Source organism: Corvus moneduloides, chromosome 5 (genome assembly GCF_009650955.1).
Source record: "Corvus moneduloides isolate bCorMon1 chromosome 5, bCorMon1.pri, whole genome shotgun sequence".
NCBI lineage: Eukaryota > Metazoa > Chordata > Aves > Passeriformes > Corvidae > Corvus > Corvus moneduloides.
The window spans coordinates 36804720-36832432 of NC_045480.1; the positions used below are offsets into that span (position 1 = coordinate 36804720).

The 27713-nt window shown below is 35.6% G+C and overlaps 1 protein-coding gene across 4 annotated transcripts in view; it reads left to right on the top strand.

The window, feature by feature from the left end:
- HPGD (15-hydroxyprostaglandin dehydrogenase) overlaps positions 1-27713 on the top strand; it is a 59930-nt gene that overhangs the window by 19709 nt on the left and 12508 nt on the right. For 2 of the 4 annotated variants that reach the window (XM_032109263.1, XM_032109266.1), the window contains 3 exons: positions 2155-2231; positions 4148-4311; positions 5394-6409. The exons of 1 other annotated variant lie outside the window; for it this stretch is intronic. In XM_032109263.1, coding sequence (XP_031965154.1) covers positions 2155-2231; positions 4148-4311; positions 5394-5532 — 380 coding nt within the window. In that variant the 3' untranslated portion in view covers positions 5533-6409. Of the gene's footprint in view, positions 1-2154; positions 2232-4147; positions 4312-5393; positions 6410-27713 lie in introns of those variants that run through there. One more of the 4 variants, XM_032109264.1, reaches the window with a different exon arrangement.

Sequence of the window (27713 nt, forward strand, 5' to 3'; positions counted from 1 at the left end):
TACATAAGATAATTAAATATTCATGGCAGCAACAAACAGAATCCAGATTTTCTAACAAATGAATGCCCTAACTAATATGTTATGAACTCATCTCTGCTCACTGGTTGAATAAATATGCAGGCAGAGCAGACTCAATATGACACAGTGGTTCATCATAAAATACTTGCTAGGAGAGTCCTTGGGACACACCACTAACAGGTCCAGCTCTTCCCAGGGCAGGGAAGTGGCTCAGAGCTGGAAAGCCCACACAGTGGTTCTGAGCACTGAACTCAGGAACAAAAGTGAGACAGGGCTGTTACTGTGTTATGTGAGGGATGCTAGGACTAGTCTTAGATGCTTTGTCTGAAAGTGAGATGACTTTTTCTTGGTTCTCCACTTCAGCGAAAATAATAATTTCAATTAGGAAAGAACTGGTTTAAAAAAAAAAAAAAAGCTATTTGTTCCTCTCTTCCTGCCTAGTTATTCCTGCTGTCTTTGGCATTTAAGTAAGTCTTTGAACCTTATTCTACTTCATTACTGTGAGCTGTGCCCTTCCTTTGTTTACTTCTTGACTTTGTTTCTCTTCCCTCTCAAGCAGAATGTAATTTTTCTTACTATGGTTAAAAAGTAAAAATAAAATTACCTCTAAATTCTTCCTCTGTGTTTCCCAGTAGATGTTGTCTGTTTTATTTCTGTTAGCTTCAGCCTGAATAGAATTTCCTTTATTTAAATCATGTAAGAGTACAAGCGTTTTTTTAAAAATAGTAATGTATTATTTCTAATGTGCCAATATTCCAATGTTTCCAATAATTTGAAGAATGGTGATCATCAAAAGTCAACAAACAGAGGAATATTAAGCCTGTGTTGTGATCACAACTCACAGGAGACGGTACAAAAGCCATTTCATAAAGTGAGCTCCTAAGCAGAAGCGTAACACATTAATCCAAGCTAAGCAAATAAATACAATTTTAAAAGAACAACCAGAAAATAGGTTAAGCTCTTCATTTCCCAGTATTGAGCAGTGCTCTTTCACAGGATCACCAAGGTAGCATTTAAACCAAGATAAAACCTTGAAGCTGTCAGGTTGGTAATTAGAGCTTTGTGCTGTCTTGGAAAAGTTTTTCCCTCAGACAAAATAGATTCCAGAGCAAAGAGCCCATGTAAGTCTGGCATATATAATTTTTCTGGCAAATCCATACTTAGAGCTAGGTAATGAATTTTTCATCTCCAATGAGACAAATCACACCCCTTCTTGAACGTATCACTTTAAGATTTGCAGTATGAAAAATGAAAAAAATATATGTGAGTTGTTTATTGGGATGAGTTCCATTAGAACCAAACATTAAGGCATTAAATTTACTATAGAGTTTTACACTAGCACATCCAGGAAAACATTTTATCCTCTAACTTTTGGACAGGCTGAAGTTTGCTATTCATAAGGGCTTTATTTTCAGGTGGAATTACAGCATCCATGTGGTCCAGTTCAGCTTTCATTTTATAGTAGAAATTTTTGGCATAATTGGTAGAAATGAATATGCATTCATGGTCTGTCACTTACTCTTGACTAGCTTTTTGCCATCAACTCAGTCTTACCAGAATTAAGTTCTTAGTTTTCTTCCAAAACCTCTGTTCTCTCTTCTTTCTCTGCTAAAAATAACAATCTTGTGCTCTCCCACTCAGACCATAAAGGTTTACAGTGTTAGCAGAAAATTTTTATTTTGCTTCTCCTATTCCCACACTTCCCCCCTGAACACACTGTAAATGATTGCAGGTGTCCAGTTCACACGTCAGAAATCAAAGCCTATCTAAAATACTTTGCTCCTCAATATACTTTAAATACTTTACTGATTCCTAGAAGATGCCTCAAAAGTCTCATTCTTGAGTGTTTTCTTCCAGATTGTGTCCTCTCTTTTAAGTCATACTTCATAGATACAATTTTTCTTTTTAAAAGTTATGCTTTTTTATTACTCTTCTTTTGCCTGCACATTTTTATCCATCTAATTTTTTTTCCTAGCCTATCCCAGATTACAAAATATAATTTACAAACTTTTACTAATCCATTTTGTTGCACCTCTGTCAGAAATTTTTTTACACTATAGACCTATATGTGTGTTTAAGGTGATCATAAATTAGGAATATTTGACATCTTCATTCAGCTAACTTTTTATTTTAAAGGACTCATGCCTGCTGCATTCCAGCCTGTGTACTGTGCTACAAAGCATGGTGTAATTGGATTCACACGGTCCATAGCAGTAAGTATGCATTTTCCAAAAGGGTGTCAGCAGCTCCTTGGGAACATGCTTAAGCTTTTCATGCTCCTTCTCTACAGCCACACAGCTGAAACAAATTTTCTGAAAGAAAACAAAGTGTGTGAAGCAGTGGAGGTTCCCTCCTTTCACAAAGGGAATCCAAAGATAGAATAAGTACGGCATCTGTGTGTTTATGACCGATTTGAGGTTTGGGGAGCACGGAAGAAAGATGTTGCAAAGTAATCTAAGGACAGTGGGAGGAGTCCAAAGCCAAATTCTAATCCAAGTTTTAAAAATATTTTTTCAGAACCCTGTCCCAGTCATTTAACATTTTGCTTTCCTTATTTCTAAGTCAGGTTGATGACTTTTTAATGATAAATAGGCACTGAGGTGTACAAAAGTGACTTGGACACATCATTATTTATTCTTACCGACTCCTAATATGCTGAAAATGCAAAATGACACATTCAGGATGGGGCATGTAAGATGATCATATTATAAGTCTCAGTCTCTGACTCCAAATCTTGCTAGTAAATTGAACAAGCACAGTAATAATTTAGAGGGAGAAATATGATTACACTTTAACAGATTCATCTTAAAGACAGTCTATTCACATAAGATTTCCAAACTGATTTCCAGAATTAATCACCTGAAATTATACTTTGAACACTCTATGCACATTTTATGCCCCCATCCCCAAACAAGTAAGTCCTTTTTCAGATTAACATAAAGAGAATACTATGGATAAGTGTTGCATGTACCATATTAAACACATCAAGAACATGACACCTGGTTTTACATTTTTGTTTTTTTATTATAAATATAAATATCACCATCTAAGAGCAAAAGTAGATTAGAGGAAATGCCGTCTTTAAGGAACACAAGAATGCCCAGGAAAAAAGAATAATAAACATAGTGAACTACAGTATTTACCAGAAAAGGCAGCACAGCCTGATGTTGGGCAGGTCTGACACCTTACATCTAGGACTTCAGTTTCTTGTCTCCCCCAGATCAAAAGGGCAGGCTACCACACCATGAAAATGATGTGACTTATATAATACCTGAAAGGAGCCCTGTTAAGTGTCAAAATAAATAGAACACAGTGTTTAACACTTATGGTTATTCTTGGATATATCATGTATAGTTCATCAGTTCTGTGCTATTGCTAAGGAAGTTCATTCAGCATTTGACACATACCTGGATGTTGATCAGACTTCCTTGCTACACACACACTTTGGTAGGACCACAAACAAGGAGTCCTACCTCTCCCAAAACAACTTGTGCTTCTTTCTTTCATCATGTTCCTGAGCTGCTTCCTGAAAAAAAATCAGTTCACGGGGACTTTCCAGTGGAGAAGCTCAGTGATAGATTCATACCTTGGCAGGGACAACAGAGCAACTAGAAAGGATTAGCATTACAGTTGTAGGGATAGAGAACATATTTTATTTCTGTTGATGTGAGGAAGTTAAATACAGAATCTTAAAGATAATTTTATTTATTTCAGAGTTTTCTTTTAATTAAAAAAATCTCCTGTAAGATTGGAAGCATACATTTGGGAGAATTTTTTCTTGTTTTTGGTTAGAAGAGTTATATCATCACTCTAGAATACAGTTAACAACATGCTAAGAGCACTAAGAACAAAAAATATTAGAAAAAAGCAGCTGCATGGAAAGAGTTTTGATTTCTTGTAGAATTGTTCTCCTAACAAAAGAATTGTGGGTTTTTTTCTAGTAATCTAGTATGATTACTAGAGAAAACGTGCTTCAAACTTAGTTGTTAAAACAATCAGAAGTAACAAAATCTCCTTACTAAGCAAGTCTGAAAAGTACTTTGTGGTAAATCTCATTCTTTGAAAACTTGCTGACAAAATACTGTCTTAAAATGTTGATGAAAAATGCATAATCCTTTCTCTTTTCTAGTTAGCTGCTAATATGGATAACTACGGTGTGAGACTCAACACAATTTGTCCAGGATTTGTCAACACACCAATTCTTCAGTCAATAGATAAAGAAGAGAATATGGGACAATACTATTCATACAAGGATGAGATAAAAAATATGATGCAGTTCTATGGCGTGATGGAGTAAGTCAAGTTAGACACAGTGGGGGTTTTGCACTTTGTTGATGGAGAACAAAGGCACACTTTCAGCAAAATTAAAATAAAAGGGAAATGCTGCCTCAGATAAAAGACTACCAAATGTGTTATCCTGTATACAAAGGAAAAATGGCAGCTATCTAAGGCTATTTTAAGAGCACCATCTGCCCATCTGTACAGTGATATATCCCTTTATGCAGTCCCATTTCCCAGCAAAGTCCAAATCAAATTTGCAGGTTAAATATAGTGATTTTAGTTTTAAATAGACCTTGGTGTTCCCCCATGAATTTATTTAATCAAACTTGTTCTGAGATACAGGGTATATAATTAGCACTGAATTTTCACAAAATTTTCAAGTGAACCAAGATAGATATCAGGCCAAGAACTTACAAAACTGGATTAAGAGCACAATAGCAACCACCACGGATCAGATCAAAGAGTTACCTGGCCCCTGGTCCATTACAGGATCGCCAAAAAAGGCCAAAGCAGACGGCTTGGACAGACTGTGAGAGCATGACAAGCATAAAGTGATATTTTTTAGCATTTTCTTAGTTTCTAACAATTAGCTTCTAAGATACTTCTGCACAAAGGAAATTGTATGTCTGTGTTGTTTCACCCATACTTTTCTTTATGTAAAATATTTTGCACCTATTGACCACGGCAAACTGCATGTGAAATTATCCTTTATGCTAATTTGTATATCAGCTCTGCTACAGAAACAGGATAACTCAACAGTAAAGAGCTGCAGAGGATTGTGTAAGGATTACTTCTGCCCATTTCCCTGCCAGAGAAAACTTTGATAGGAAGCCCAGTGGCAGCTGGATGTCTACAGGCATTTATCAGAAACTAGAGTAAACAAATGATGATTTGTAAAGGAGCCACTTTAGATGTATGTCCTGACTGAGGAGAAAAAATCTCTCTCCTGAAACACTCATACCACCTCTGCTTTCCTCAAAATAAATCTGCTCAAATGCCAATTTTTTAAATTTTCAGATATATAGATTTACATTGAGTTTCTTGTCCTTTTTACTTGTTCCTAATCATGACTCTGAAATAACTATTTTTTTCAGCCCATCAATAATTGCTGAGGGATTGATAACAATAATTGAAGATGATACTCTAAATGGAGAAGTTATGAAGATCACAGTATCCCAAGGAATTCATTTTCAGCAATATGGCCAAACACCTTTTAAATCATCAAAGAGATAAATAATTGTTTTGTGCTAATTACTTTTGGCTTTTCTTAAATACAAAACTTTTTGAAAAGAGTAATTTTGGGGGAATAAAGGTTAGTGTTTTTTCTAGATCAGTGACAGTGTTCAAACATTTGCATCCTAATAACAAAGAGAGAGGTGAGAAAATCTGTTGTGGGAAGATGTTACCACACGATTCTGATTCTATAAGCACTAATAACAGTATTTATTTAGTAGAATAAACACACTGTTCTGAATCCTTTTTTAATTGTTATTTAGGAGTAGGGGCCACTTTTTTTCATTCTGGTAGTTCTGATCTACCTACTCGAAGCATATTTTAGCAGATCTGACTTACTTTGTTATAATTCTTTTCACTGTCATGCCTACTTATTTACATGTTGAATTCTTCAGATCAGGAATTCAGTTCAGGAATTGAGATCACAAATGCAGCCATAAGGAGTTAAGAATTTAATTTTTCTTATGAAATGTTAAATAGAACAGAAAAGATTCACATTCCTCACATAGATGTGCAACTTAATATGTTGTATATCATTTAAGAAAGTACAGATTTTTGACTTCTTGGATTTTAGATATTTATAAAATAGTTCAGACATATTTTTGTTTTCTTTTATAAATAAATATATATATGTGAATTTTCTCACTTTGTATATACAAGGATGAATATTTTGGCATTGATTGAAATGTTTGCTTGCTCATTAAATCTTATTTTCTAAACCTTTAATTTCTTGCCTTCATTGAGTAAAATGTCAATTCAATCCTGAATAATCTGGTTTTTATCATGTTTTACACATGTGCCTTTTGCTTTCATAGTACATATTCTCAGATGTAGCATGTCATATAGTGGCAATGAAAATAAAATTTGAGCTTCCTACCTCCTGAGCACTACTGGACCTTCTGAATCCAGGTCAATCCTCAGCTACATTTATGCAAAAAACTTCATACTTCATGGGTCACATGCCTAACAAAAATAATTTTTTGCATGGTAATTCAATTAGGCTCATAGCATAAGAAGATTTAATAGCTCCTGGGAAAGCTGCGAATTTAATATTTACCCTTCTTAGGAGTACTGACTTTAATTTCACTGATTTTTTTTTTTTAGCATTGTAACTGAAAGAGTGGAAACATTAGTACTCACCTTCTGTGGAAGTCAGGGAGTAATAAGTCTGTGGGGAGAAGAAAATAAACAGAAACCCATACTTTGAATTGCTCATCATTCTCCCAATGCCTCCATTTTTTGTTAGGTTATTATTATTAATTATATAATTATAATAAATATAATATTAATTATTAATAATTATAATTAATTATACTAATTAATTATTATTAAACAGTGTTTTTGAAGCCCATTTTGAATGCACACAGGATGCTAGCCACACCTTTAGCATCCCTGACAGCATCTGTATACCCCTCTGGATTAAAAACTACTATCTGATGTGATAGTGTGAGTTTCTATGTTTGTCTCATTAAGATCAGGGCATCTCCCAATACATGGCAGAATAGTGTAAAAGATGTGATGTAAACTTGAAGTCTGCATGTGTTAGTTAGGTCCTAATGCTGATAATCACCTACCTCTGAGTGTCTCCTTGTTAAGCAGGATTTCAACATAGCCTAGAAATGAGGGAAGGTTTAATAATGATGATAGAACATGCAAAACATGAAACCACCAAACACCACACTAAGACAGTAATTTAGCAGCTTCTCTTAGTAACACACTTCAAAGAATGATTGGAATATTGCTGATGATACATTGCTGGTTTGGTTGTTTTTGCTCATCTCTCCTCCTTGATACCCCAAAAGAAATGTCCGCTAAACAGGCTGGGTTGACTTTCCCAGGGAATCAGTGAAAGAATATATCATTTAATAATGTTAGTAATAAAAGACCAGGAGTCCAATGTATGCTCCCTGAAGGAGGAAAACAAGAAAGAAATATAAAGTTAATTACAGCTAATCATTTTAGTCATTGCTCAATTAACTTGCAATATTCCACTTCTATAAAATTATAATTCTATGAATTGGCATTATTCTAAGATTCCATTTATGTGGTATATCAGTAGTCACACAAGAAAAAATCAGATTCATAAAACATGCAATTAGAGTCCAGGACACCTCAAAAATCTAAGCCTGTATCTGGGAAAGGATTTAAATCATATCTTATATGTATAGGTCTTTTCATCCGGATTAATTTTTTAACTCAAAAGACAGATGTTTTCAAATCAAAGCCATACAGAAAACTTCATGAAAGGCATATATTGCACTGATTTCCATCTGATAATCTGATAAGGAAGCCTCAGAATCAAAGAAACAGTTAAACTAAGATAAATCTCAAATGATTAGCACATCTGGAACTTACTGAAAGAAATATGTACAGTGAAGCAAAATCCTTGATGCAAATCATAATGTGAAAAATATCCATCAAAATTATACCTTTTAATTAAAAAGTGCCCCAAACCAAATATTACAGCTTTCCAGTTTCAGATAGTCTGAATTTAAACACATCTGAGGATTTTATCTGCACAGGAAGAACAAGTCCTACATATGTTTTGGAAGAGTTTCCTGTAAGACTTCCCCCCAGACTTTGGAAGTCTTCCAGTCAGAAAGAAAGAAAGAGAGCATATGTTTGATTCACAGAGAGAAGCACCAGAGAAGCAGTAGGTTAGAAAGACGAGTTGAAGGGGGAAAGTGAGATTCATTTTTTGCACAAAGACTGTTTTGAAACTTCATCTTCAGTTAAAAATCTTGACATATTTCCAAGACTTAATTTATTTTGCCTGAGAGACCATCATTTTAAAGACAACTGTTCCAGTGCTGTAGGGAAACTCAGCCAAAAGGAAAAATAAATATTTTAAATGAGATACACTAATTGCCAAGACCACAAAAATAACAGGTAATATTCTAGAATCATATAATGATCATTATTAGGAATGAACACTCAATCCCACATGACACAAGTTTACTTTTCAGAGGGTCCTTAGAGTTTCAAATAGGATTTTTCTTAGGGTTAAAGAATAAATATTACTAAATAAATATTACTAATGAACTCCATTTTTCTCAGTGCTTATGATCCTACACAAAAGCCCAAATCATAAGGCATTTCAAATGCTTTTTTGCATGACAGTGTTAGTTTATTTGTATTCTTTAATGCTTTGATTCAAGGCACTTACGAGGTACATAATCCACATAATTATGTGGATAATTCATTGCATTCTGTAGAGCTCAGAATGACCTGGAATTAACCTGTATTCTGAGTGCCATAAAATCATATGTGTATCAATTTTGTTACTGACGGGGTGAACCATGGAGTAACAAATCCTTCTTGAAGTTTCCTTAAATTAAGGAAGTCCAGATACGAGAGACTAAACCTTTTCCTCTTCTTTGGAACATAAGCTTTGCAAACAGTAAACCAAAAATAAACTTCAATAAAACCAAAATCATATTTCCAGTGAAACCATGAATATGAGACTAATCTTTAAAGGAACAGCATTAGATATCTAATGCTATGGCTTTTGGGCAGGATGGGGCTCTTCTGACAGATGATTTCCTTCCTCCAGTGTTGAACTGCTCTAAACTTTCTACAGGATGATTCTCCAGCCTGAACTTCCCTTTTAGCTAAGTCTATTTGCTTTGCGTCAAGAGATGTTGACAGTTTTCAGCTCCAGCTCCAGGAATCCAGATGGTGCAATGAAAGTGAAGGATAATACCATATGACTTAGATTTTTTTTTTTTCCCCTCCAGTACAGAAAGGAACAGCTTAATGTCAGGTCAAATTTAAAATTAAAACAGAAAGGGACAGTAAACAAGAAGAGTTATGCTCCTACTCTGATGGAGACAGTAAACAGGAAGAGATCAGGTAAAAATAAGGTGCAAAGAGGCTAAACCTGGAACATCTTTAAGTAACTTAACCCCACTGTTTAAGTGAAAGGCCTTTGCTATCCACTGTGGCCCAAATTTAAATCTGAATGTTTTCTGATTTATATAGAGACAGTCTAACACACTATTCTCTCAGGGATTCAGAGGATAAAATCAGGATCTTCACAGTAACAATAAATCTTAATGAAAAGAATTGAACTATTTCAAGCAATCATTCAGCAGAGAAGCATTTGAAGCAGTTAATATTCAGGTCCTTTTATTTTTTACAAGCTCTGTATTAATTCACTGCTTGCATCTGCTGGGCAAACTTTAGAGAGATTATTACTACTGCAGAGGTGGAATTGATTTCTTGCTACAAGAATTGCCCTTTTTCAGCTTTCCCTTCCACATCAGAGGGTTCCTAGCCCTCCTCCTTTCACACAGAAAAGAGGCTACACAGGACAGGATGATCATCTGGTGACAGGTCTGACATCTGGTCCAGGAAATCTGAATGGTTGAAGGCTCTAGATTTAGCCTCATCAAGCAGAGACTTATTGTAGTGACATCCAAGAAGAATGCAAAAGATCTATCTAATCCCTTATTTGTCACCCTGACCCTGCCAACTCCTTCTCTGCATCTTTATATTGGACTACCATAAACACAAGCATTTCAGAAGTGAACTACACTCCAGCTACACCAAAACACAGCTGTTCTTCTTCAGCTGTTCCACCAAGAACATATTCACTTAAGACATCACTCATCTCACTGATTTCAGAGAAACTGTTAAGGGCAGTTTATTAGTTCACCTGATGCTCCACATCAAAGAAATGGCTCAAGGTATCTCAGCAGCTTTTTTTTTCTTTGCAATGGAAAGTTTCCTCAGCAACCACAATCTTGGGAAAGGAAAGAAAGAAGAATAGGAAATCAGGCTCTCAGTCACACAGCTTTGAACTCTTTAATATAGGACATGAGAATAAGCACACTTCTGCTTTCTTTCAGAAAAAAAAAGGTGCATAGATAGCTTTCAGTTCACTTTCCCACAACTGCAAACGAAACCCACAGAAGTGAAGAGGAAATAAAGATATTTTTGGAATACAGGAATGTAAAACTCTTCAGAAAAAATAGTTGTATTTTAGCTCATCTAGATATTCTGACTTAGTTTAAATGACTAACACTTCAGAATCTTGTACAGCATTTGACCTTGAAGGATTATTTCAGCAATTAACACTACAAGCAGTTAACATCATATACACATAAACAGTGCAGTTCTGAAGAAAGACCCAGAGATAGGAAGAGAATACTGAATTCTCTACTACTGATCCTGGAACAGTTCTTACAAAAATGAAACAAATTCCTGGTACAAAATCCTTCTGGCAATTTCACTTCAAACACATATAGTGTTGCTTTATGGAGCTTTTAACCTTCTCTGCATTTGTAAATCTGTTTAAATATACTGCCATCAGCAATGCTTACAAATTAGGTGGCACTTATCAAAACTATTGTTGTTATTTTGATTTAAGAGAATTACTATATACGGTACATATTAATGCAAGACTAGAGAAAATGCAGCTAGCATTATTTTATACATATATATGTATATACACACATATATCTTTACATACATGCACCTACTACACACTCACAATCTACACATACAATAGAAATCTTTTCTTCTAGAGCAATATTCACTATCTATGCATGTCCCTGGAGATAGTAACTTTTATAAAAGTTGTGAAGCATTAGTTCTCAGTGATGTTTATCTCCCAAATTTGGTGTCTTAAGATCATGAAATAACATTAAATCTGTATAAATTACGTTTTATTGATAATGTTTTACCCAGTTGAATTGCAGTTTCATTTTTCTTCTCAGCCCCTGAAATGCATTAAAATTAGATTTGCTCTTTGAAAACAAACATTAGCTGATGTAGAATCTTTGGCATATTATGTATCCCTCAAATGCCACCTGCTGAGGCAAATCTATGCTCTTATCTATTATAATTTCTTATTATTTTATATACTATCACAGATAATCACAGTCACTGTAAGCTTTGTGATGCTATACATGGGACACTTCCCAAATATTTCATGACAGAGTCTTTAGAATCATAGAATCACTTAGGTTGGAAACGATATTTAACACCATTTAGTCCAACCTTGGGGCAGGGCAAATTTACATTTTTTCATATGGGTTTTCCTTCTTTTGTTGTTTAAGCTGCTAGCATGATAAATTTTTACTTACAGAAGGGGCAAACAAAATGAAACAATAAGGCCAAAACTCAAAAAAGGCATAAAAGAACATACATTGCCATTTCATTTGTTTAACAGAACTATGGATGGAATAAAACAGTGAGTTCTGCTTAAAAAGAACAATTATGCTACAGTGTGGCCAAAATCGAAAATATGGCCACTAGGCCGACCTCTGGGAGTGTGTTCCTTCAAAAATCACCAAATATATCATCTGAGTAGCCTCATTACTCCTTGTCATTATGTCTAATATGTCAAGTATTCAAAAAAAAAAAAAAAAGCCAAGAAAAAAGCACATAGAACAAAATGTTTCTATAAAGTACAAAGCTTGTGCTACTCAACTGAACTGAAGATAAATAGCTGTATCTTGCAGTACAGATATTTGTCTATAACATGTACATGGTGCAAACTCTGGCTGAAGGAGTAAGGTTCATTCCTATGAACAACAAAGATCTTGTATAAATATTAGTGTGGATAACAAGTTTCCTACTGGCCACTATTTTTCCCTCAATTTGTAATTGTACCGTACTGTAAGGAAAAAAATTATTTAAATGTTTTAAGGAACAAAAATGATTCAGTACTCACTCTACACACTGGAATAAAATTCAAACTTCATTTCCAATGAGAGTTTCTTAAAACACTTGGCCCTGAAAACACATTTGTAGAATAAATTAAAATACTTCAGGGTGCCAACAGAAATCTGTGGAGTCTGTTTAACAGACATAAGGACTAAAACCCTATTAGACTTTGGTTTTGGCATCTTCAATTAGCAACAGCTTGCAGAGCAATCATAATCATTTAAATAAACTAAATGTGCTTAATTTCTGTAAATTTCAAGTCTTGGTGCTGCATTTATAACAAAACACTTTTGTTTTTAAATTAAATGACACTTCAGCACTGAAACATTTGTCATGTTGGGAAAACATCTGTATTTAAAGCAGTATTTGCATGCTAAGCTTCAGGGAAATGCTAAGATGGCATCAACTTCAGTGAGCCTGAACCAGCCTACAAGTCCGCTGAATCTGTGTTCAAGTCTCTGCGCTAGACAAAAAATAATGGCATAACATTACAGTAGTGAGGCATTAACTGCATTAACTGCAAATTGGTCTTGATGGAGTTTTCCTTCTTTGCCAAATCTTCCTGTGAAGACTAAGAATTTTGGACAGCCCTTGTAGTCAGGGAAGGTGAAAACTATGCCAGAATCCCCCAAAGAAAGAAGATGGAATTTTCTGCCTCTCTCCAAGACCTCCCTCCCGCAAGGCATTGTTCTCCACTTTCTGGATAGAAGTGAGCTGCATTAGCTGTCTTTGTTTGTCAGCTCTTTGCTTCCAGTATCCCTTAATCTCTGGATATTCAAACAAACATTCAGTTAAAAGTCATTTTTGGCCTATCCCAGAAAATTAAAATTCATCTCCATATGTATTGGATCACAGCTTCTGAACTGCACAATTCTGGAGAAAATGCAGAAGAAATTGGTAATTTACACGGACTTAGGAACTATCTAACAGTAAATGCTGCCCCAGAGCATGTGACAAACTGTGAAGATTTGCTAAAAGTAGTTGAAAATATGCATAAACTGAATTCTTAGTCAATTTCTAAATGAAATGCTAATGTTTAGCCAAATTGACTACAAATATTTTTCGCTCCTCTCCAGGCAGAGGTGACTGTGTCCTCAGTTCTGAAAGTCAAGAAACCTACATTCCAGAAGAAATGAAAAGAGAAAGATGAGATTTTACAGTCACAGGTGCAGATTAGCACAAATCTACCTATAAAGTCCGTAGCAATATAGTATAGTAATCATTCTAAATTTTCAGTATTTATTGGGATTTTCTAAAGGGGGCTTGTGATCAAGCAAAAGTATCCTCAACTATTAATGCTTAACACTCATTGCTATTGAGCTCTGGAGTATAAAGACATTTTACACTTCTATAAACTGGCAAATAACTGCTAATAATAAACATGACTACCCTGTCTTGGAACTTGGCTACCTCCATAATACTACAACTTTGAGGAAAAATCTGACCTGAAGAATCATAGTTATTAGTTTCTAATTTTTTACTTTACTTTTTTTCCATGCATTCCAGCACTTAGAATATATAAGCAGGACTCTAATCACCTGTAAAGCAACTATGTCTACTGGATCCTCAATATTTACCTGATATTCAAAAAGTTCTTCAGGTGATTAGAAGCTCTGGCATTGGTGATTGGCTGACTCCCAAAGCAGAAATACAAATTACTAAGAGAATGCATTTGGATTTGCAAATCTTTGGTTTAGGTTTAGTATGAATTCATATCTGATTAAAACTCAGAGACTGAAATAAAACTATTATAATCGAATTTCTAAAGCCTACTCTAATTTTTTCAAATAATTAGTAACTCATGCATTTTGATCAAATTTTCACTCTCTAGTAATTCTTTACAGCATGTCTTTGAAAGTGAGCTGCATAAAAGGTTCTATGATTAGACAGATTCAAACCAATTCAGTAGCTTTGTTTATAGGGCAGCTGCCAAGATGTGAGTCACTAAGTCAGCCTGTGACATGCTTGGTTGTATAACTTGTATTCTTTGGCAGCTTTTGAGGGGTTTGCATATCTCTTGTTGGATACATAATTCCACTCACATATCAAAAAAATAAATAGAGTGATAAATTTGTATAAAATTAGTTTTAAAACTGTACTCATTAAATCCAGTGGAGATCAGTGTATTTTTTTACATCCTGCACCACCCTCTAACTTGGCGGTCAAAGAAAAGGCAAGAACTTGAAGCTGGTAAAACACAAACTTCTTGCCTTACATCACACTTTTGTTTAGAAGAACAGACTTAAAATCCATGAGGATAGTGTATCTTCTAGGAGAAGCTGGTAGATATACGAAAAGAGCAAATTTAATCAATTTGTCACAAGAACCATCAACTTCAGCCTGCTGCATATCAATAGCCAGCCCTATGTGGAGAGAGAAAGCACCTTGTCTCTTGCTCTTTCTCTCCATCTACTTAATCGAATTAGGGAAAGGACAGTGGAAAGGGTAATAAACTTCAAGCACATCTGTTTGCTCTTTAAGCTAAAGTTGGATGCAATACCGAAATAATTGGTCTCCACCATTCAGAGATTCATTCTACTATTTTCCTGCAGATTTTATGCCTCTGAGAGTTCATTCCTAACTAAATGTCTCAAACAATAAACACTTTGAGTGATGATTTGTTTTGCTTACTCTAACATCTAGAAAATGGTTAGGCTTTTTAAACTTCCTAGTCTGATACACCACATTTTAGCTCTGGATTGAAAGAGTTTCTGGTCACCAACTGTTACTTTTTTGCTCCTAAATAAGGTTTATTTAGTGGAACAACCAACTCTCAACAACTCTCTCATCCTGTTTAGGCGATATAATACAATCAAATTTCATATCAGATTTTAAAGCTTGTCAGGACTCGCTTAGATATTCCTATTTATCTTTCTCTGGAAAAAGAAAGGAAATGTTTTGTTTGCTTTCTTGTATCATTTTGCCTTGGAGGATTCCATTAGGCCAGTTTGAAATCCAGAATATTAATTACCTTATATACACCATTACGTCAACTTGATCTGGAGGAAACATATTTTTCTGAGTTTCCTGTTCTAAATGATGTGGTTTCAGATAGAACATTTGATAGTTGAGGACTGCGGCCTCTCTACATGCAATAAGTTCTTCCTTATCAAGTAAAGCATTGTTTTTAATTTCATGTTCTGTTAGTGCCAGGCTGAAATGAAATTACACTATTTTTCATATTTGACCTTTCCACACTTAAAACTTCATCTTTTTACACTTTGAGGTAGGGTCAAAGATGAGAAGGTGAAGTAAAAGTAGCCATCAAGGAAGTGACTCTGTAGAGCCTGAGATCACCTTAGAGGACATAGAATCAGAGTGTTTCCCCTGCTCTTGAGAATCAGACTGGTACTGGAGAAGTTTCACTTGAATTCTGGTGAAACACAATCAGATGACTAAAGAGAGAAGAACTTGAAAAGAAATTTGTCACCTACTGGCTGTAGATCAGTCCACAGCCTGAGAGGTGAAGTGTCAAAATTCTTAGGAGGGAAGAATGTGTGTCAGTACCAGTCAAGAGAAAAAAGGATAAGGAGACGGGCAAGAATCCAGGAAAGCTGCAGGAAAGCCTTCTTAGGGGCATCTCCTCTGGGACAAAGAGCTCTATGATGTTTTAGAGTATTTGGATAATCTCATCTATGCTCCATTTCCTATTAAAGGTTGGACCAGATGGTTTTTCAATGTCCCTTCCAACATGGCCTGTTCTGTGGTTCTGCACATTGCTTTTTGAACACCCTCTAGATGGGCTATAATATGGTGCTTCTGGGACTACTCATTTTCAGACCACCATATCACCCCACAACCTGTCTGAGTGCTAATCTGTCAACAAATAGTTCATGTCAAATGGTGGCAAGCGATGGCATAAAGATCCACCATACAGTGACAGTGTATGGCTAGGAATTTTCTTCCTAAAAAGAAATAAACTTTTATCCTTTTTTTCCTTTTCTTGGTTTCTCTTGTAATCACTGAGCGTGGCTGCACAGTTCTATTTCCCACGACCAGATCCAGAGGTTTAGAAATTACACGCAGAAGAATGGGCTGCAGGCTTTTATCTCATAATGAGTAACTGATAACACTGCTAACTGTAGTGTAAAGGGAAGGCAAAAAATACACAGAAACCTGACACCGTTTGTGAGGCTGGCCTCTGCCTGAAACAGCAGAGGTTCTACTTCCATGTGCACATCCCAATTAAAGGGAAATTTCTGTTTATGGTAGAAAAAAACCAGTGCTGCTAGAAGCATGAGGGCACCACACACAATGTTTTCATTGCTTCTGAGTTACTCTTGGTGAACAGAAAGAACACATCTAACCTAGTCTGAGACAAGGAGGGGCTCGTCCTACACTGGCCTCGAATTCGTTGTAGAGAGGAGGTATCTAACATATCAAAGGGCTTCCTAGGCCATGATATGCTGCTACATTAAGGGAACTCTAGACATGACAGACTGGGGTGGACTAGAATAATCTGAATGGTTGTGTATCCCTCCAACATCAATTCTGCCCAGAAGGAGGTCTGGGGAGTTTACTGTACCTGCCTTCCTCACCCTATTTCTCGGGCTGTGTATCAGAAGGAATTGTTCAGCTGATCTGGACTATGCAGCAAATGCATCCCCTGGTGGTCCTAATTACACAGTTTGCAAATCATATCAAAAAAACACATTTCCAAGCTTAGAAGGCAAGCTGGAAAAATGGACTGAAGGGCTAGGGAAGAAACTTACACTCAGAGGACCCTGCTGCATAATTTACAGAGATACAGCACTTTTTGTCTTTACAAAAGCAGACGATTTTTAAAATGGAAGGCAAATTATAGAATCACAAAATTATTAAGGCTGGAAAAGACTATTAAGTAAAAATGAGATTACTTTAGTAAGGCAGGATTGCTCACATAAAAACATCAAATTCTAAATTAGTTATATATTCTCATACCTCTAATTTCCCTTTAATTTCTAAGAAAATATTGTTTTATATGCCAGCATCATGTTGAAAAGGCTTTTAATTTTATTTTAGCATTAAGGGGAAACCCAGAAATTTCATTTTATCCAAAAGATAAAAACCACATCATATGAAAATTTTATTGTCAGTGATAGACAGAGTACTGAATTTTTTTAGTCTGTTACAGACTAGGAGTATTAGATGCAATTACTAACATTATTTTCCTTTGCAGCTAGGGAGGTGAGGGCAAAATACTTCTGTTTCAAAGGTACTGTATCCTGTATCACCATAGAAAGTATTTCTACCATTATTGGCCTGAACTCATATTGGTTTTTTTCTCAAGAATCCATGACGTCTTTGGAGCTGACACTCACTTTGACCCTGCAAAACTAAGTGCTGTGACTACCTTATTGTGCAGGTGTAGCAATTTTATTCTTTAACTAGGAACTGATACTCAAATATTATTTCTATTTTCTCGTGAACACTAGTTGTCATACATTTATTATACTACATTGCAAACAGATTAGTCTTCAAAGTACAATGTCTTTTAGAAGGAAAGAAACTGATTGGGTAAAGAGTTGAAAGATAACCTTCTTTCTATTAATATTGAAAAACATCTATATAACAGCACACCAAACATTCCCTACTCTTGTAAACATTTGAAGTAGCCAGACAGGTTTTTGAAGGTCACACTGCATTACTATGAATGAAGCTTTATAATGATGCCATGATGATTCTTTACCTTTTCTTTTATACATCTTTTATACCTTTTTATAACTTCTGTATTCTTAGTGCTTTTTAGCCTCCATTCTTGGACTTGTTTGTCAAGCTGAGAGACTAAACATTTTAGAAGCTTCGTAGCTAGGGATCAGTGTGCCCCAGACCCCAAGGTCCTCTCCAGAACACATTCTGTAAACTAAGATAGAACCATCCAGGGGAAGGTTCCTTGGGCAGGGTGGCTCACTCGAGCCTCTCATTGGGGAATTTTTGATAGATATGCTAATTAGTAAAACCTATAATGTTATACCAGATCTATCAGGGGTGTGCATTGAGGTGTGAATTTCAGCACATTCCACCTGGACGTAGTGCACCTAAGGATCCTTAAAATAAATACCAAGGTAAAATCCCTTTTTCCCTTCTAACCGTGTCTGATTCTTGATTTTAAGACCAGGAGAAGGCATCAATAAAAAGGCTGAATTACCATGTTTCTGCTATCATTTGTAGCAATATGTAGTAATAAACATGTGACCTGTAGTACAAACACTGTGATTCCTAAGTTATTTCAATAAGGAACATACTTGAGATAACTCAGTAAGTGTGCATTGGAGTTTTTCCCATCTCACAGGTAATCACTTCTACTACACAGTCTCCATGAGAAAAAATGCAACAAAAGTTCACCACCTTCTGTTTCTTGTGTAAAAAAAAAAAGCAACAAAAGTGAGCCTACTGAAAAGCCACAGCTTTGGAAGACATGCTTAAATACACAGATAGTATTGAGATTTAGGATGACAGGTTAAAAGGGAACAGACAGTGGAATCAAGAACCTGCCTATGCCCATACTGCCCCTGTTCCCTCACTGCCAGATATTCATCCCATGTGGTCCTGTTACAAGCTTCCTCAATGACTTGTTCCTCTAAACAAGCCAGCTGCCGGCAAAGCGCCACAGTAATCCAACAGTCTTTGTACCTCACAATATGTGTGACAACTTTCAGAAGGTTGAGCCAGTTCATATCACTAGGGAGCACTGACATCAGCACTGGTGTGGCTCACGGAGGCACAACGATGACTAGCAAATCCACATCCTGATTATGCAGAAAGATGTTCATAAGCACATGATCAGGCTTGCATGTTCTGCTTTTCTTTCATACAGTTGGCCTGAGGAGAAAAGCCTATTGGATTAACTAAATATTTCATTTCTAAACCATAAATGACATTTGCCAATTTATAGCTGCTGAAATTCTGAGGGAATGAAATTGTACATTTATAATTTTTTTTCTTTTAGCTTCAGGTTTTTTTCTCTGCCTTTTAGCTGTCTGTTGCTAGCTTGTTATTAAAAAAAAAAAGTCTTTCATTTCTCTGCACTTGCATGTTCTGAATCACAGAATTCCATGTATCATTAATTTCCAAAAGAACTGTGATTTCTAATACACCATGAAACCATTTTTTAGTAAATATGAATGTCTCACTAGAAACCTTGCACCAGCCAATGCTACAGAAGAGTTTGAAAGTCCTATGAACCAAATATAAAGAAAAGATGGAGAGAAACATTGCAAGTAAAATGCCTTGAGAATTTCCTGCTTTCTGGGACATTTCCATGTGAAATTTATTCCCAGAAGAAATAGTACAGTGTAAAATCAGTAGCCCTAGTTTGAGTAAAAAAAGTTTGGTTCAGAAAAATTACATTCATTATAAATCCTGACTTCCTGTTATAAGGTTGGCAGAAATGACCTTCTTTGAGTGTGTATGGGAAACCAGGGAAAACTGATGAAGTACTATGTGGTTTTTAGGCAGTGGCAGACTGTCCTCTCTTCGTCTTCTACCAAGTCCTTCTCAGCCAAAGACAGAACTAGAACATGAAAAAGGGTTTGTCTTTACGGGAGCAGGCAACCTCTTTCCTTCTCCTATTTTTTTGCTACACCACACTCAAGTGCCTCTTTTTTCCCGGAACTTGTTGGAGCCTTTTACTCTGTCCTTGGATCTATCAAACCACTGACATCGATGCTAAACCACTTCCTCAAAATGCCCTTACTAAAGAAGAGGAACTTGCAGAAGTTAGAACCAGCAGCTTCTGTCTGGGATTGGCAAAGGGACTTACAAATCTAACTAGAAAACAGACTGAAAAATGGAGGTCATAACAAATAAAATTGAAATTCCAAATAACACCAGAAATTACAATAGAAATACTGCACATGCTTTCTGGTTTTGTCTCTTACTCAGCTCATGTTCTGACACAGCCCCTAAACCTTTACATTACTAATACCACAACAAAACCAAAAATATTTCTCTTAACAAGAAGACACTTACCAAGAACCCCTTTTTCAGAAATAAAACTTTTGCTGAATATGGGTTAAGTAGCTGAGCCTCTTCTAGGAAAAGCAGCCTAGAGCTAGAGCCATTGAAGCCAACTTTCCACCCTTCTAATGTGCATCAGACCACAGAATCTCTGAGTTGGAAGGCACCCAGATGGATGATCGAGTCGAACTCTTAAGTTAATGGCCCATATTAACTAAGCTTAATTTTTTTAATTCAACTGATTCAACTTACAGGATTTTCTTCACTTGAGATAAAAATTGTTAACTGTCAGCTTTTGTTTTTATACTGAACAACACAATTTCTAACCTCTAATGAAATGAAATATGTATTACTTAATTTGCTTGCTTGCTTTCCCCCAGAGTCCACTGTATGATTTCTGGAATGCTAATTACTTCATAATTTTTCTTTGTACTATCCATAATTTTGCTGGGGAATCCAGACAGAGAGAAATTTAAGCAAAATTAAATAGATTTTAGAAAGCCCAGCCTTGTAATCACATTCTGCACTGCTATGTTATGTTTTACTATGGTTCCTATTCTCACATGAATGAAGCCTACTCTTTATTTTCTATGCTTGATTGCGCAGAAATGAATGACCACAATTTACAGTGGAGCACCTGAGACAGGAAGACATTAAAGATTAAGTCCTACCTTCAAGAAGTCTATGAGCTTTTACAATTTTCCTTAAAGGAGAGAGTATTTTGTACAGACAAATTCATATGGGCACTTGGTGGCTATGGAGCACTGTGACAAGCTTCTGGGTAGCTCTTTAACCACTTTAACCATCCTTTTTATGCAACGAGTGCTGCTCTTTGCACCTAGCAAGCACTTAATTAGTGGAGGAAAGCAAAACAACACTTTCTTTAGGAAACACTGAGAAATGAAACAACCTGCATTACCACCAACATCAACCTCTTTCCCATCTACCACACAGAAGACTATTTCCCTCTAAGTGTTGCAATTTCATATTCTAAGAACCTCAATTTGCAGGTTGAATTTTAAAGGTAGAGTTCCTGTAATGTGTAAATTGTTTATGTCACCAGAATTTCACTTCTGTTTGTTCTGGAAGATGCTTGTCTGAATCTAAAATGGAGGCAGTTGGTTTGACCTCAGGGTTCAGTACAAACAAAGATTTGGGAAATAATTAATTTAAAATGCAGAATAAAGAGTAAGGGGGAAATTTTTACAGATAAAATATAAATTAAAAAAAAAATCAGGAAAAATCAGTGAACTGCAGGAAATATGCAACTGGAAAATGAGATGGCCAGAGAAGCAATAAACTATATTTTTTTTTGCTGAATATGACGTCAATTTTAATTTGCAAGAATTAACTGTGAAATACAACTGAAAAATGTAGTTGAGTCAATAACACAACTAAATTTTAGCACCAGAAAAAGTCCTTTTAAAGAACATATTTATAGAGAGATTAAGAGCATGCATATAATATACAAACAAAAATAACAAATACTTATAAGAAAGAAGTGAGAGTACTGCTGGTTTTGCTGTAAATAAAAACTGGTAATTACCCATTAATCATAGAAAAAAACACTCATAAAGATATAAAATGGACATGTAGAGATAAACATATACACTATTTAATCTGTACTAAAGAAGAAGGTAGTGTTCTGGAAAATATTTTTTTTTCATTTATTATCTCAGCAGGGTTAATTTGTTTCATGTACATGGTGTTTGTCTGAGATTTTTAATCAATCCTGACAGCTCTTCAGTTAATTATTAAAATGCCTAAAGCTTCTGCATGTAGTTCTTGTAGTTGACATAACGGAAACAAAATTGAAGAGTTTTTCTAAGCAATTCTGCGGACATACTGTTCAGAGCATAAGAACAGGGACATCCTACCACATTATTTGACTGTTAAGAAAGGAAGTACTATTAAGAAGTTATATAATTTCATCACAGATGCTGGTGAATTAGTGGTAACATCCTAAGAAAATATAATAGTTAGGAGTTGTGAATTCATATACATGCACCTTCATCCTATTGCCCAGACATTTATATGACCTTCCAGTATCTCCCACGCACTATACCTGCAATCATCAGACTTCTATTTTGTTCCTTTATTTAAAAAGGATCCAGGAGGAAAACTGCTTCCTGCATTTATGGCTACAAGTCAGAATAGCCCTGAGCTATGTTCGTAATGACATTCCTTATCTGTCGCAATCTTGGCTTCCTTTTGTTTGCTGGGCTTTTTGGGAACACTCTGTATAGTAGTTACTCTAATCTTGTTCTTTTTCCTAAAACACTTCCACATTGAAAAAAAAAAGTGGAATGCAATGCAATGTAGGATAATAAATTTATACTGAAACAAATCCAATAAACTTGGAAAATCTATCAATTTCTGTCACCATAAACAGGGCAGACCCTGAGCACCAAAACTGACTACAGTCAGGCAGAGTACATTAGTGGGAATATTCAGCAGCTATTTTACAGTGTTTGGATTTTTTTAAACAGAAAAACAGAGATCAAAATTGTTATGAAATCCCCGAATGGAAAAGTATTTTGTGCTCCATCCTCCTACAGGGTGAGGAAAGAAAAATTAGTAAAAAAAGTTACATGTCTGAAATGCATGCAGCTTCTCCTGCATGTTTAATGAAGCTCTTTTCTGGCACACAGGCTTTTCATTTAGTCTTCTTGGATCTTTTCTCCATCAAAACTACAAGCAATGCAGAGTGAAAGTATTTCCCTCCGATTTACGTAAACAGTAGATAGATGAGGGTACACAGGAATTGTCAAACTTCCATATCCTGTTTCTGATAGCAGTCACTATCACTGTCAGAAGAAAGCAGGCAACAGTAACAAGATATCCCTATCAACATGGACAGCTGTTCCCACCCTCTGAACCTGATTTATGTCTAGAAGATAACTAACATCAAAACAACTATAAAAAAAATACAAATAATGTTGTTACCTCTACAAAGCAGCAGCCTGTTCTTTAGTCCTTTGGCTTTGATGTTTACATGAAAATTCTTGACCACCTAGCGTATTCTTGACCACCTCTTTTCAAAGAATATCTCCAAGACAACATTTCTCCATCGCAGAACAAGATCCCATCTCTTACTCAATTTTATTGCCTAACAATAAAACCCCATTCTTTCCCCAGCCAAAACACACACTTCTAGTGCAGGATTGCCAGTGGCAGCATACAGAAACAAATTGTACCAGGTTTCTACTCTACAACCACCCTCAGGACATATCAACGTTGTTCAAATTATACAATGTATTTGGCCTTCATAAAAATTTCAGAATTTATTCAGATATTATTACACAACTTTCTATGGAAATGTATGAGCAATATCAAAATAGATTCCTTCACACTCTCTACTTTATAAGTGAACCTGGCCTGCTTCCCAGCACCAGACAACACAATTTGGAAAAGTCATTGAGATCTTCCTAAAACGCATCTAACTCTTAAGGCATGACATGAAACCAACCAAAAGAACAATTTAACTTTTTTTCCACAGCTCTAGTGCTTTGTTTACATGTAAGAAGTCATGTCTTCTTCTAAGTAATCTCAAATGTGATTTGAAAAAGAAAATTGAAAAAGGAGCTTTTTCAACGTGAATGTTGAGTATTTCCACTGGGAAAACTGAAAAGAAAATTAAGCATAAAATAAGCTTAAATAAGCTTTATAATAATATCATCCTTTGCAAACTCATGTAACTTTCTCCATCAAAACTTCAAAAATGTTATTCACTGATATCTGAGGTTACGTGAATAAAATCTGTGGTTAAAAATTCATAGTTTTCAAAAAAGTTTGGGAAAAGTTTCAGTGAAAAAGTGTTCTTGTATTGAGTGAGAAATAAGCAAACTAGCAGAAGGATTTAGGTGAAACTTTGGAGAGAGTTATAATTTAGCAGTTCACCTTAATACAAGCTCATGTTTCTCTTGTTGCTGGGTCTTATCACATCAGATGATTAGAACAGTAATATAGGATTTCAAAGTTAAATTTTCTCCATATCTTTTGTATCCAATCTTTCTATGCCATTCCAAAAAAAACCTAGACAGATGCTGCTGGGTTAGATCATCCAGCATATCTCAATATAGACAGCACTTTCCAGACAAGATTGCTTTTTCTATAAAAATCTACCATGTTGGAATTTCCACAACTTCTACCAAATGTCCCTTTCTTCATAGATTTCACTCTCAAGAAGCTTTCATATATTCAAATCTGAATTTTATTTTACAGACTTCATCCTGTTGTACTGGATTCCAGCTCAGTGGATTATACTAAATAATTCCTCATTGTTTGCATCTGAACTAATAGTATTGGGACAGAGATGCAGGCCATGTCACAGCTGAGTGTCAAAAAAATAGAGACAGCATAGAGGCCGCCAAGTGCTCTAAAAGTAAACGAAAATTTCTCGCAGTTAGTGTGAGATACCCTGAGAACCAGCACAGTGATGAAAACTTCCAAAATAACTTACACTGCCAACTATTCTGTTTAATAAATAATTAGTAACTGACTAATGTACTTTAAATTTCCAAACTAAGAGCAATGTGAAGGTTTATTACGCAACAGAAAGAGGGGGAGTATAATGCTTATATCCTTTTCACATAGCAGTATCATTTTATGCAGAACTAAATGAATGAAAATAGACCATATAAAAAGAATTTGAACAGCACTGTTCAGTCTTACAGGATGCTGGATATCTGCATTATTTTCTCCGTAAGTATTTTGTGATTAATTCAGGATTCCCACAAAGGAGAGTCTTACTATGAATCACCTCAAGTCTGGCTGACTTTCGCAAGGCCACAAGAATGTTCCCACTCTGAAATGTACATTTAACTGGAAGGTATTAATCTACTCTTTAGAGTAGAAGAAAAAACACAATAGACTCCATCTGCCCGGGAGCTCAATAATAAATTGTCTTGCAATATTCTGATCCTTTTTCTACCTTAAGAATAATCTGATATATCTTCAGCATAAAGAAAAGTGGATTCTCATTTCTCTCAACTGTTCTTCTTTCCCATATTTCTCACTCCAGGCTCAACAATGTGAACTGTGTTGTGTGTATATAGATGTTGTTAATTATTGTCTCAGAACTATTTATCCAGAAATCCTAAAATGGTTACAGTCTTTCCTCATTAAATTATCCAAGCTGCAACCTTTCCACAAAGGTTTCTACTCCTACGCAGAAGTGTAGTGGTACCTGGCAAACCCCGTTATTTCCAGAACGTGAATGGGTTAAAGTTTAATTTGTTATGATGGAGGCCAGTAGTGCAGAGTCATCCCACAATGAATAGGAACACCACATTGCAACACAAAGGTCTCTGAACAGCCTGTACAATTGCCAGTTGATATCACGTCAATGCTAATTAAGTAGAGTTGACACAACTTTTGTAAGAAGGTATGGAGAAAGATGCCTCAGCCTGGGAAAACTGCATAGTTTTCTTGAGTAACACACAGTTTTAGGAAGTTTCTGATTTATATAACACCAGTTCTACTTGGGAAAGGTACAAGTATTATGCATGTGTACTCAAATCTGAAAGGTAAAGAAAGATAATCTGCTTAAATGCCACTGAAGTAACACATAATAAGTAGATAGTGTGAGAAATAAAAATAAAGTACTTGTACAAAGTAATTCAGCTTCTAAGGTAGAAGGATTCCTTGTGTCTGTGGTGTATAGAAATTCACTACTATTACACATGTTATTACAATAATACAATCTCTTTTCTGGAGAGTTGCTAGACAGGACAAAACTATTGATTTCATAAAACCTGCAGCACAAAAAAAAGTAGTTCACCGATCACAAAAGTAATGTTTTACATTTCTTTTAAACAAAATAACATTTATATGTTCTTAATTCCATCTGTCTTACAGATAATTCCACTGTGCTATCTTATGTTGTAGCTACTCATATGCTGTCATGTGAATATTTTCCATGCAAACAGATTATTCATTGAAGTCAAGGAGTACCCACTTTTGAATAGGTAAGAAGGATAGGTCAATAAACTCTTCACATGCAGCACAATACTCTCAAGTTCATTAGGACAGAAATAGAAAGGACCTTGACTCTGTGTAAGCACTGCTCAGCAATAATAAAAACAGTTCTGTGTTATCAACACAGTTTTGGTCACAAATACTAAACATAGCACCATGCAAGCTACTGTGGAGAACATTAACTCTATCCCAGCCAAAAGCACTACGCTCACAAACATCAACAAAAAAGTGATCACAACATATAAAGAATTTTAACATTATATAGGTCAAATATGAAACAGAGTCAGCTCAAACCCATTTATAAATAGGGTTGTTATAAGCCATGAAAAGAGAAAAAAAATCTAAGAGGAGGGGTGGAGACAGTCTCTGAAATCACTACCTATTCAACATTTGTCACCTAAAGAAAGTAAAGCATTATCAAATTCTAAAGGCAGGTATGTACTTTACAGTATTTTTTTAATTAATTTTTCATGTGACAGCAGGCATATACAGACACGACCCAAACAGCTATCTCAAGGTTTCAAGCCAATCTTTTTTTTTTTGAGAGAGAAGGGAATTAATGAACATTTAACAGTGCGCATGGTGAATTTGAGATATTTGAGCACTGAAAGAAATTACAAATTGCAAAATTATTTCTGAGTATTCTCACCTTGGTACAGAAGAATTCTGTTGAAAAAGACAAACATGAAAGCTGAGAAAAATGTTGGACATTTTTGTATGTGGATGGTAGTCTCAAAGCAGGTACAAGGTCAGTGAGAAATCAATAATGCAGAAGAGGATTTGCAATGAAAATTACAGGTTTTTTTCTTCTTGATTAAAAAAAACCCCAAAACCATAGCTTAAGAGCATGTATTGAAAAGGTTAATTTTACAGACACCCAGATGACAGGAGTGTATGTTTGTTAAGGAAAGTGCCTGTCATATCTTTTTTTGTGCAGTAGGTGTTGGCCAACTTAAACACCTGATACTGAAAAAAAATTAATAAATAATTTTCAAAAAATCAAGGACATGAACAAGCATGGCCAGTAAAAGTATCATTGGTGTTTTCTCTCCTGTTTCTCTTTCTAAAAGAAACATAAATTGTTAGCTTACACTATGAAACTATTTTGGCTGGACAAAGAGCAGTGGCCACCATGGTCTGAGGCACTGAACAGGCAACAAAACCAGCACCTGTGTGTTCCTTAAATATAACAGGAAGAGATGACAGTTTGTTACACATCAGGCTAGCTCCCACTCTGAGCAATGTGTAGGAAGGAACAAAATTCCTGAGGGCAGAAAGCTCTCTATGACATTGGATACCAATCAGAATTTATCACAATACTCTCAAGTGTGACTGACCTTGTCTTTCCTTTGACCAGGTAAAACCAGTCCAAACACATGCAGTGACTAGAAAATATAAAAGCTCTCTTGCAAGTGGCCACACTAGCAAGGAAGTCAAAGACATTGCCTGACAGCTGAGAAAAGTAAGCATCACACTGTTTTTCACCTGAAGCAAGCGAGTTCTCCACAAGCTGGGAGCACGTGGTCAACAGTCGGGCACAGTTCAGTACTGAATTGTGAAGATGGCTTCAGGGCAGTAGGGAGTTCAGAGTG